Source organism: Solanum stenotomum, chromosome 12 (genome assembly GCF_019186545.1).
Source record: "Solanum stenotomum isolate F172 chromosome 12, ASM1918654v1, whole genome shotgun sequence".
NCBI classification, from domain to species: Eukaryota; Viridiplantae; Streptophyta; class Magnoliopsida; order Solanales; family Solanaceae; genus Solanum; species Solanum stenotomum.
Genome location: NC_064293.1, coordinates 27,947,949 through 27,960,644, shown reverse-complemented (window position 1 = coordinate 27,960,644; position 12,696 = coordinate 27,947,949). Strand labels below are relative to the sequence as shown.

Genomic DNA, 12,696 nt, shown 5'->3' with positions numbered 1-12,696 from the left:
AATTTGTAACTCTTCAAACTCAATCATAACTAAATAAAAATGGTGGAAAAAATGATTTATTTGTAGTAAAAGGAAGAACAAAAGAAAATATGAAAAAAAGATGAAACATGAAAAAATAAGTGTGATTCCCTTGTCATAAAAAAAAATAAGTGTGATTTGTTCTATAAAAATGTTTTCTTACCAGAAAAAAAATCTATTTTAAAATTTAATTAAAAAACTTTTGACAAAAATATATGCCAATTATAACAAGGTAACATAATAGTCATATTATTATCAGTTTATATCCAGTAAATTTGAATTGAATGGCAAAAACATGTGTGTTTGATTATCTCCTACTCACTAATTCTTCTTTATTTTTTATTCATATAAATACAAGTATAAAAATAAAGTAATGTAGTATAGCAATTAGAAGTCCTTTAAATTATTATACATTATTCGTGATTTATATTGCACGTTAATTTTGGAATGACAAGAGTGATATTACACGTGGTTTTCAACTTTTTATCCTTTATTATTCAAAACAAAATTAGTAATAATTATAATACTTAAAAAGGCATAATATATAGATATATATTTTAATTTAACCTCCTATATAATGTCCTCTAATTTAAAATGTACATAAAAACTTAAATTCATACAAAAGACGAATAAATAAATACACATATCTATAAATTGCCAAATAAAATACATAACTTGTTCAACTCTATATAAATCTAAGTACATATTTATAGACAACCATAATTAAAAAGACATGCTCCTTTCGTTCTTTTATAGTTGTCACGGTTGCCTTTTTTAGAGTCGAACAATAAAAATTTTGATTAATATTTTATAATGCATTTTTTCATCATATATTCATATTATTATGCAAAAAATTACAACTTATAATATTTTTCATTTATCAAAATTTTTAATTTAAAATATCAAATTAATATTACCTAATTTATCTCTAAAAATCAATCAAATTAATTTTTGAAAAACGCGATATAACAACTAAAAAGGAACCGGAGTAAATATCAAATAAGTCAAGTTTAAAGGCACATTTATGCCATAAAAAAACTAGAGTTGTCAATATGGGCTGACCCACCCCATCCTGGCTAACCCATACATGTTTTGCGATTTGACGAGCCAGGCCGGGCAAGCCCATTTTTTTATGTGGGCCAAAAAATGATCGGCTCAGCCCACAAGTGTACGGGCTACGGGCTTTGTCGGGCCAGTCGCCCAGACCTCTTTTCTTAAAAGTATGTTTTTATAATTTTTTAAATTAAATTATAATTTAAAAATATTATCATAAATATCGAATAGTGTTACTACTTGTCAATCAAATATACAAATAAAATTATTTATATAATATTTAGAGATAAGAGTTTGAAAAACATCCCAACTTTGGTTGAATTTGCTGTTGCGATACTAAACTTTCATGATGACCTATTATCTCCCTAGACTATTTAATACCGGATTTTAAACATATATATTTGCCCACGTGGACATAAAAAATAATACAAATTATAAATAGTAATGTGTCCACGTGGGCACATATATACCTTTAAAATACACNACACATATCTATAAATTGCCAAATAAAATACATAACTTGTTCAACTCTATATAAATCTAAGTACATATTTATAGACAACCATAATTAAAAAGACATGCTCCTTTCATTCTTTTATAGTTGTCACAGTTGCCTTTTTTTAGAGTCAAACAATAAGAACTTTGATTAATATTTTATAATGCATTTTTTCATCATATATTCATATTATTATGCAAAAAATTACAACTTATAATATTTTTCATTTATCAAAATTTTTAATTTAAAATATCAAATTAATATAACCTAATTTATCTCTAAAAATCAATCAAATATACAAATAAAATTATCTATATAATATTTAGAGATAAGAGTTTGAAAAATACCCCAACTTTGGTTGAATTTGTTGTTGCGATATTAAATTTTCATGAGGATCTATTATCTCCCTAGACTATTTAATACCGGATTTTAAACATGTATATTTGTCCACGTGGACATAAAAAATAATACAAATTATAAATAGTAATGTGTCTATGTGGGCACATATATACCTTTAAAATACACTATTAAATAGTTCAGGGGTTAAAAAATACAGTATTAAATAGTTTAGGGAGGTAATATGTCCTCATGAAAGTTTAGTATCGCAACAACAAATTCGACCAAAGTTGGGTATTTTTCAGACCCTTATCCCTAATATTTATTAAGTTTGATTTCAAGTAAAAACATAAATAGCTAAATAGAAATATTAACTTAATTGTTTTCCAATGATCATAATAAAACACAAAAACTATGATAATATTCAATAGGCTATGACTAATTTCCTGGAAATTTTAGGAACTTTATTTTATGTAGTACATATTTTATAAACATAATTTGTATTTAAATTGTAATATTTCAAATTTTAAACAGATTTTGAGTGTAGACTCCTGTTATTTTTGATACTCTATTTTATTTTTATTTTTTAATTAATTTTTATTTGGCCACGAGCCGGCCCTATTCATATTTCTCAACCCCACAAATCGACAGACTTATTCAAGTCGGGCTAAAAAGCTTTTTTCTTAAATGAGCTCTAAAAATCATAGTCCTATTCTATCAATTCACGGGTTAGGCTAAACCGGCCCAACGGGCCTAACCCATAGACGGCTCTAAAAAAAAAAACTAAAGCAAAGTAAAGTAAATTAAACTAAATTAAAACAAGAGCGCAATTCAATAAAGAACCACTCGTTCTTTTGGCGCCCTAAATTTCGTCGGCGAGCATTCTATTTCTCCGACTTACCTCCGGTGACCGTGTTTTCTTCAGAAAAACGAACTGAAAGGGGAGAAAGTACAGAAGTTCCTGCAGAAAAATGAATATCAGTAGTAGCCGGGATGACTACAAGTTCCTTCAAATAGTAGATGCCAGGGCTGCACTTGGCCAGAAAGTTAATCTCATCGGCGTCGTTATCGAAACCGGTCTTCCCAAGCAATCCAAGGGCACGGGTAATTTCTTCTTCTCTTAATACTCTTTCCTTACATTTTATGCAACTTCTCCCTTATTTCTACCTGTTTTAAATAGTTGAATAATCTTTAGTAATTGACCAGGAGTATAATTTCCTCGGGGCGTATTTAAATATTTCAATTTAGGAGTGTTATTGTTGACATGTACTTTCTGATTCCACATTTAGTAGAAAAATAAAAATAAATTCAAGGACAAAGTCGACTTGAAAGTTGAGGCATTTTTCAAGTTTCACTAGTTTATATCCAGAAGCCAGTCACTAATTTGGCATCAACACTTGCTCAAGGTGCATTGAGCTGTTGAACATAATGTAGAAAGAATAGAAAAGGCCTTCACAGGAACACATCTGCTAATTGGTCTTTAGTTGGGACAATAGAAAGAGAAATAAGACCATCAAATAGCTTTCTCGGGAAAAAATGACAATCAAGCTCAATATACTAGTCACCTTTGTGAAAGATAGAGTTTTTAGCAACGTGGATACAACTTGATTGTCACAATAGACAGCAGTCAAAGTAAGAGAGGTAATAGAAAATTCCACAAACAATTGAACGACAAAGACAACTCTGCAACTACTTTTTGGAGGGATCTGTACTCACCAAGGATAAGGAGTAGTAGCTTCTTTCCTTGATTTCTGTAAAATTGGACTATTGCCAAGCATGTCAGAACAACCATTGACATTCTCCTTTGAATCTGGGTAAGTTTCCCTATCGCCATTACCGAAGGTTTGAAGAGAAAGAGAAAATCCTTTGACGTGAACAAACCTAGGCAGACAAATGATTTCAGATACCAAAGGGTGGGAAATGCTGCTTTGAAGGTGAGAAGACTTGGGAGTTAGCATGAATGACTTAGCAGCTAACCTGCTAAGATAAGTCAGGAAGTTCAGTTTGCCAGGCCAATTTTCTGTCGATTGTAGGATCAGATAGTAAGCTCCCATCAGGAGCAGTACACTCAATTGCGGGTCCAAAGGGATATTGGCTGAAGGAAAATCTGAACGATGAAATTTATCCAATATTCCAAGAGTGAATTTTCTATGGCTGATCAGAATACATCAGCCAGTGTCTAAGACTTCCAAATACAGGAAGTAGTCAAAGACCCTAATTTATTGATTTTAAAAGTGAGATCCAGAAAATGCTTCAGCTTAGTAATCCAAAGCATGAGGCCTAGTCAGCAGAACAATATCTGCATATAGGCATGAAAATGCAAAGGTCATTATCCTTATTAAAGAATAAAGAATGTTCATCCTGAGAATGCTGAAATCCTCTAGAATGTAAGATTACTCAAAGCTTGGTATACAATTGGTTGAATGCCTATTTTAGACGATTAAGTGATTTCCTCACATGCAGACACTGAGGCTAAGAGAAGACACTATAGTCCCTGAGGGACCTTTGTATAGATTTCCCCTTTTCAGCATCATAGAAGAAAGCGTTGTTCACATCTGGTTGGTATATATTCCACCACTTCTTCACTGCTTTACATAAATCACATAATGGTTGTTATCTAACTATTGGATAACAAGTTTTAGTATAGTCTATACCCTCTTCACCAAGGTTTTCAAAAAGATTAAATAAATAGTCTATACCCTCTTGATAAAAAAGGAAGGAGAAGGTATAGTATTGGGACTTGAAAGATATAAAGCAAAGCTGGAGATTACAGGGAATAGTCAAAGAGAAGGTATAGTCTATACCTTTTCTTTGACTATTCCTTGTAATCTCCAGCTTTGCTTTATATCTTTCAAGTCCAATAACCCTCCTTTTATCCCGCTTTGAACCAATGTCAAATTCCACTAGGTTCCCAGTGTATTGGAGAGGATATAGTCAATATAATTAATTTGTTAGAATGCCCACATTAGTTGAGGAAATGAGTTATTATCCTTACAAGTAAATAAAAGTCTACCCTTTGTAACATTTTAAATTTTCAGATGAGATGGTTACACAATACAATAGTACAAATGGGAAAGACTCAAATTGGTGAGATGACTCCAACGCACACAGCTCTCTTGCAAATCCTAGATCAGGTTGATCAATTGAATGCTTAAGTGAATAAAGACTGAGCAAGAATCAAGTAAATGTAAGTGCTATAACAGCCGCAAAGAAAGCGACTGTGAAGAGTCCCAAGTAGGAGCTTTAAGGGATGGTGGTCTCTTTAATATGGACAATCCTCACCTCTTGAGCTTGCTGTTGGGGTTGAGTTAGACCCAAAACCCATTTCTTTACATGGTATCAGGGCAGGACTCATCCCAATTCTTGTTTTCCAGTGTTGTAGCCCCATATTAAATTGCCCATGCTCTAGATGTCCAACCATAGGCGTGAGGGGAGGGGTGTGTAAAGAGTCCCATAGCGGTGCTTTAAGAGATGAGTGATCTACTTAATATGGTTTGGACATTCCTTACTTCTTAAACTAGCTTTTGAGTTAAGTTAGACCGAAGATCCATTTTTTTACGGAGATTAACAAAACTAATGTGAGTGGCTAATTGAGCGGGAATGATGACTTCATCAAGGCAAACCATTAGCTACAAATATTTGTTGCTTAACTTTTTATGCATACCACCAGCACTTGCGTTAGTGCATTATAACAACAACAACATACCGAGTGCGATCCCACAAGTGGGGTTTGGGGAGAGTAGAGTGTACGCAAACCTTACCCCAACCTTGTGTGAGGTAGAGAGGTTCTTTTTGATAGATCATCGGCTCAAAGAAAGCATTTTAAAAACAGGTTTGATAAATACAAGTGCATTGAGTTGTTGAATGCCATATGTTGTACTCATCACATTTTGGGATATGGAGTAGTTAATATCTCAAACCTTTTTTTTCCCCACAACATTGTGTGGAATGAACGTTTTGGGCTTGATTTTGGCGTCTTTTGTTTGTATTTTTGTAGATTGCTTTTGCTCCATTAGGATCATTGATGAGTCCTACCCAAGCCCAGGGATTGCAGTTAATTTTTTTGCCGAAACTATGGATAAGCTTCCTGAAGTGCTGACTGTTGGTGATATAATTCAGATCTCTCAAGTTGTGGTAACTAATTTTGCTCCAATATTTGCTTGTTGCCTTTTGGGTGTAAAAGATTCTTGAACATTTTTTCATATGATGGAAATGTTGAAATTATAGATAGAGTAACTAAATCCTGAATAAATGTTGAAATGGGCTGAATTTTCTTTTGAAAACTATGCACCATATTCGACAAGGTGTAAATATGGAGTTACAATTGGCATTACCTAGAATTCTTGGCTTTTTAAAGGGTACACTCCTTTCCCAAACCAAATTTTGGTAGGACTTCAAATAGCTTGAGTACTTCCAATGGACCAGCTCATGATATTTTTACTAAATAGAAGACTTGATTTCCCCAGCGGTTGATTGATATTTTAGCATCTTCACAATTCAGCTATCCTCCTGTAGACAGAAGCAGCTCACCAGAGATTTTGTTGTTTCTTTTATATGGGATCTGATTTACCTACATTATGAATAGGAGGGGCCGCCTTTGCAGTTAATCAGCCACTTGGAAGAGTGTTCTTATCCTCTGTTTTTTGATAAGGGGAAAAGTGCTTGTTGCTTCTAAAAAATTATGAGAATAGATGCCCCCAAGGCCTAGCTCTAGTGGCAAAAGGTGGAGGATTTGTGGCTTAGGTCGCAGGTTCAAGCCCCACACCATGCAAAGCGAAGCCTGGTATTTAAGTGGAGAAGGGTAGAGGGGCGGGCCCATTATCCACCGAGTTTAGAAGGCTGTGATTGGTCCAAAGGGCGGGTCACAGACGGATTTCTCGGTTATCAAAAAAAAATAATTATGAGAGTAGATTGACTATCTTGTTCCACAGCCCTTCATCCTCTAGACTCTGTTATATTTGAACTGCTTATGAATCTACTATTATAGATCATGGGCAAAGGCCAAGTGGAAACAAATAAAAGTCAATTTCTCAAGGAAATAGATTAGCATTAATTGGATTGGCCAACAAACTGAATGCATGATCTTGTCCTGATCGAGTGAACTTTTATTGTTCCTAAGTATTATTTTCTGGAAGTAAAAATATTGTGTCAATCCTTACAAGCGGTATTCTTCGGCTTGCAGATGAAAACTCATGGACCCGATATTTATGCTTTGTTCAACAAGAAGTTCTCTTCATTTGCAATATTTGACGGAAAGAATGATTCAAATTTCCTCCCTTATCAATGTTCTTCTAAGTATCATGCTAGAGAGCAAGACAAGAAATTTATACTGGGTTTGATGAAGTGGTTGGTTGATCACAAGATTGATACAGGTACTCGCAAGTCGCATCGCTAGTGCCAACCGCAGAGTGATGCTTATAATAGAATTCTGAGCTAAAAGTACATAACAATTAATTATTTAGCTTCTGAGGTTGCATAAAAGGATGTATCCTACATTGATGATTCTATTTAGGTGTACATGTCCATTATGGATATACAGGTACATATAATTCAATGAATATTTGGTGTAGTTTGAATGAATTTTCATGAAGAACCCTTGTCACACTTGTTTGACACAGACATGCCAAGAGTCAAGACAAAGAATGGACCCATATAGCATAGGATGGGGCAGCTAACTTTGCTTCCTGTGAAAGGTGTTTGAGATATGTGTGTGCGCATTTACCTGTAGCTATCTAGTTGTTTTAGCTTCTCACATAATCTTAGTTAATAGTAACTCTATCCTTCTTTGAACATCAGTTTTTCTTTCAAGGATTGATCCACTAACAACATCCCTTCCCAGATGCCATTGGTATTCTGGTAGTGCTTTTCCTTTTTCTTTGGTAAATTAATTTATTTTGTTGTTTGAATTTTCTGCCACCTCCCTCAGAATATGCTCACAATTTTCTTGGTACTCAGGAGATGCTTCATTTTCTTGATAGGTTTGACTGATTTACATTCGTTGAAAGAGATCAGAGAAGGAGAACGTTTCAACTTGATCTGCAAGGTACTTTTTTTTAATAGTGATCTGCAAGATAGTTTTATGTCTTAAAATAACTGTACTTAAATGTATCTTGAATATATTGGCAAGCACAGTATGTGCTACATGTTCTTAGGTACTGACACAACATTCAAAATCACTAACACTTTCATTGCAAATTACACTGGCATATGCCAGATTGTTCACGTATGTGAAGTTGAAAAAAACAAGTGGATGCTTCTCGTATGGGATGGCATGGATACTCCACCGGTCACTATCAAAACAAAGTGAGTGTTCCCTACTTTCTAATCAGGCTTTGAACTAGAGGTANCCCCCCCCCCCCCCCCTTTTGATATGAGATACTTGTGTAGGAAGGAGTAATTGATGATCTTCCCTGGATTTCTGAATTAGTTAAATGGCCACTTTGTGCTTGTGATGTGTGATACTGGGCACTTCTGTTGGAATGATAGTTCTTTTATCTGCTCTCACCACTGAACTGAAATAAGTATGTGCTAGTGGAAACTATATCTATTAAATGCAATACTACATATTTTTTTGGTAATTAAATACTAGATTTATATCATAGTTCAAATGATATTCTCTCTCAAAATAATGGTAGATTCGTTGAACAACAAGCTCAGAATTGGGCTTAAGAACAAGATATGCTTTGAGGGGAGGGGAAAAGACTGCAGATTGCTAGAGTAAAAAACAAATGTATCAATAGCTTGTTCTTTTGGTGTTATAGCAGTACTCTAGATAGGATGGACCAATATTTGGACTTTTTGGATTTTCTTTTTGTGGGGGTAGGGGGATGTAGTATGACTGTGAAGATGTTGTAGCTTTATCAAAAGAATGGGCCTTAAGATATAATTCAATAGGCCAAAGCTCTTTGATAATATTCAAACATTAACAGCCAAACTTGTTTGCTTCCTGATCTTAATGAGTATCACCAAATTTCCTACATAACTGAGATTTATATTACTTAAATTAAAAGGTCCAAGAAAGATGAGCCTCAAATGTCCACTACAATATCTGTCTTCTTCCAGTACATATAAAGATATAATCAAACCTCTGTTGAACTAATTACTTCAGAGAGGTAAACTGAATACCTGCTTGCCTGCTTCTTTGCAGAAAGCTTTTTCATATGTTATGGATGATTTGGTACCTGATCCTGATATCCTGTGGCCAATTGTTTCGTGATTACAGGCTAGAAGAAGAAATGGAAAACCCACTTCCATTGCAGCCTGTGGACTTCATTTTGCAAAGAGATGTTCTCTGTACCTTGCCACCTCTTGGAACTGTCTTGAGGGTAATCGTTGATCGTTGCAACGAGAAACTTGGCATTAACTTCCTCAAGAGCAATCGGTGGGTGAAACTAATTAACATTAGATGTGAACTTCATGCAGCATTGTGGCATGCTATCCTAATGCCCTTTACTAGGGTTTGCTACTTATCTGATGAAGATGACATCGTTTTACAGCGCATGAGGTATTTCTTCTTCCAGTTTTAATACATACATAGTACAATCTTGGGTGGAATTTTCTTAAAGAAAAATAATGTTAGGTGTGAAACTCCTATCAGAAAAGAAAAAAGTAAACAATGGTGTGAAACTCAATTGCATGATAAACATGGTCATCATTTTTATTTGACAAGCATGTCATAGCCCATGACTTCATAACATGGATGCTCATGCCCGCCACAATTATCAGTTCCATATCTACTCTTGGCAGCAAGGTGTTTTGTAACAATCTACTATAATACCATGCCCTCTGAATTTACCTCAATTGTTTGCAATTACATTATAGCCAGTACGATGAGCGTCGTAAATCCAAATGGGGATGGATGCCTTTGTCAAGCTTTCCTTGGTCATCTGACATAGCAGGTTTTGCCTTGTATGCTCAAGCAATGTTTTTGATGCTTTAATAACACATTCTAACATTTCTTTGATTTCCTAAATTCTCAGAGACCGACTACCCTAATGTACCTTTTGTCTCCTTGATGAGAGCTCTGGCGAATCCAAAGGTATCTCAACCACTTTACTGGGCCATTATTTCCTTCTTTTGCGCTCTTAGTATTTCAAGTATTGAAGATATATTAACACTATCTTTACAAGTTAATTGTTGGACGTTACAAAAAAAACTTGCATCTTCTTGACTCTTTATTACACATTGGCATCCTAACGCGTTATGTGCTTTCAGTTGATCCTGGCTAGACTGGAAGATTGTATTGATAGAGGAAGTAGTTGTCTTTGAACCATCTTTTTTTTTTCCGATGTTGCAAACTACCATACATCTTCACACTCAAACATTTAACATTTCATTTTCTTTATAATTGATGCTGAAAGGAACGGCAATGCATGATATGCTTTGATCTCTTTAAAGTACCAGTTGTTGTCAACTGGGTGAATCTTCTGGATACTTGGCAGCGTTAAAGACTTGAGAAAATTTTAGCGGTCAGTTTTATGTTTTTCCTCCCTGATTCCATTGATCTGGATGACTTCTCTCTGTGAAGTTGCTTCTTATGGAAATATCTTTTCTTAGGTCTTAAATAAGAATAATAAGTTTCATTTTTCCTGCTGATTATACTGTATCTGTATTCCACTAGTGATAGTGGAAAAGGGGTGCACGGGGAACAATATATGCGAGGAAAATTGAGGCTTGATGTAGTGCAAGTTTCTTTTTCAGTTTCATCATAGAAGCTATAGAGTTGGGATAATTCTAGTAACATTCTTTTTCTTTTGTACTACATATATGACTTCACTCTTTTTATCACTTAACATCATTGAGCTTATTATATGGCTTTTTTAGTGTTGTATTTCCTTTTCTTACTGATTTTGATATGTTTTACTTGAGCTGAGAGTCTATCAGAAACAACCTCTACCTTCACAAGGTAGGGGTAAGGCTGCGTTACACATCACCCTCCCAAACCCAACTTGTGGGATTACACTGGGTATGCTGTTGTTTGTTGTTGTACATCATTGAGCTTATTGCTTGCAGGTCATAGGTAAATTCCACTGTGTAGTTCGAGTGGTAGCGGCATTTCCTTGGCTAGCTGAAGATTTCCGTTCCCCTTCTGGGGTTTATAGGATCAGGTTGACCCTAGAGGATCCAACTGCAAGAATCCATGCATATCTGTATAAAGAGGATGCGGTAATAATTGTTTGTGTACTTACAATCTTTTATCAATCTTTCTTGAGTATACTGCAGCACATTGATAGCCATTTAGGGACTGTGTTTCATGACATAGCTCAGTATAGATATGTTTCCTGGACTTGGATTTCAGTATTTTGTGTATGGTTTTATGTATTTGTGAGGGTGTCTATGACATACCTATACTCATACTAAACTCTTCGACTTTGTTATCTTGAAGCAAAATGAAGATTCCTGTGTCATAGTTGTTGATGTTGTACAAACAACTATTTACTTGCCAAATCATCCTCCAATTGATTGGGAAATGATGAGATTGTGGCCCTTGAAGATTATGAATGTTAGGCCTTGATGTGCTACATCAAGATGATGTTAAAATATTCTGTTGGTTTATATTATTGCGTAAATTTGTTAATAAACTTGATTTGCATGCTTTAATTGTTTGAGCTACTAACTTGTCGATCTTGGTTTTGAGGTAATACTACTATACTTGGCAGGAACAGTTTTTTGATGGCTACCCCTCTGTTTATACATTAACAAAAAAGAGGAATTTGTTGCTTGGAACTTCTGAAGGCGATGATGGTAGTGAAATGAATGATCATTTTAGAAATCCACCCTGGATCAGGTGTTGCTTAAAGTCTTACCATATCGACGACAGTGATAGTTGGGGAAGTAGGAACTTTCGAATTTTTGCTACCACTATGAAAGCATAGGACATTGTCCATTCTGTATGCCTCCAGCGCTTTCAATTAATGTAATGTAGTTTGGCCTCTTCTGCAAATGTACTGAGGCAGTTGCTAGCAAGTAGCTTAGAATGACCTAACCTATTTCTTTTGCTTCTGTAAATGTAATCATGCTAGCACACAATAGCTTTGCTTTCATGTAGATAAAGAAGCTTAAAGCTCCCTATCATTATCTAAACTTTCTTCGCTGTCGTTTCTAATATTTCCTTTTGGTATCATATAAAACGTCTGCTAGAACCATCCATGTGGGAGTTGAGACTACATGACATTCCCTCGAATCACTTGGCTGAGAGGTCAATATGCATAATAGTTGTTTCAAGAAAACAGTTAGTGAAGCTTTTTAGAAATAGAACGTTTTGAACAATGAAAGAAAGTATCAAGTAGTTTACTGAGGAAATTACAAGATAAATAGAAAATATACTCGGCTGCAGACTACCATGAGATGGTTCGAATTTGCTGTGTGAAGTGTTAGAAACCAAATGATTTATTCGTCTCTTCAAGTACACAGAATAGAACAGGTGCTGCCATCTATCAATACAAAATCAACATGGCTACAAATATTATTCTCCTTTCAATGGTCTGAAACTACGTCCAAAATCACTGGATTGGTATACTAAGTACAGATTGAACAGGTTAATTGGAAGCTAATAACTTCTTACTTCGACAATTTTGAAGATTAGATACAGATTTGTACTAAACCAAACAAAAACGGCTGAAGAACAGTATAGAGACACGAAACAATATACTACCTCTTAATACCAAAAATCCCACCCAATAGTACAGAGATAAAAAGTTTTTTATAGTCGGTTAAAGTTTGTTGCATTACTGTAATACCTTCAATCTGGAAAAATATTTGATCTTTATATTGTGCAATAAAGAGATGTTTTT

At 34.7% G+C, this 12,696-nt stretch overlaps 1 protein-coding gene across 1 annotated transcript; it reads left to right on the top strand.

The window, feature by feature from the left end:
• The first annotated feature begins 2,742 nt into the window (after window positions 1–2,742).
• On the top strand, window positions 2,743–12,001 carry LOC125849087 (protection of telomeres protein 1b-like). Its single transcript, XM_049529094.1, has 10 exons — window positions 2,743–3,007; window positions 5,901–6,037; window positions 7,086–7,275; window positions 7,882–7,946; window positions 8,118–8,206; window positions 9,126–9,407; window positions 9,725–9,801; window positions 9,883–9,941; window positions 10,916–11,068; window positions 11,563–12,001. Exons 1-10 carry the CDS (start codon window positions 2,875–2,877, stop codon window positions 11,776–11,778), a joined length of 1,401 nt encoding a protein of 466 aa, XP_049385051.1. The 5' UTR covers window positions 2,743–2,874; the 3' UTR covers window positions 11,779–12,001.
• The last annotated feature ends 695 nt before the right edge of the window (window positions 12,002–12,696 follow it).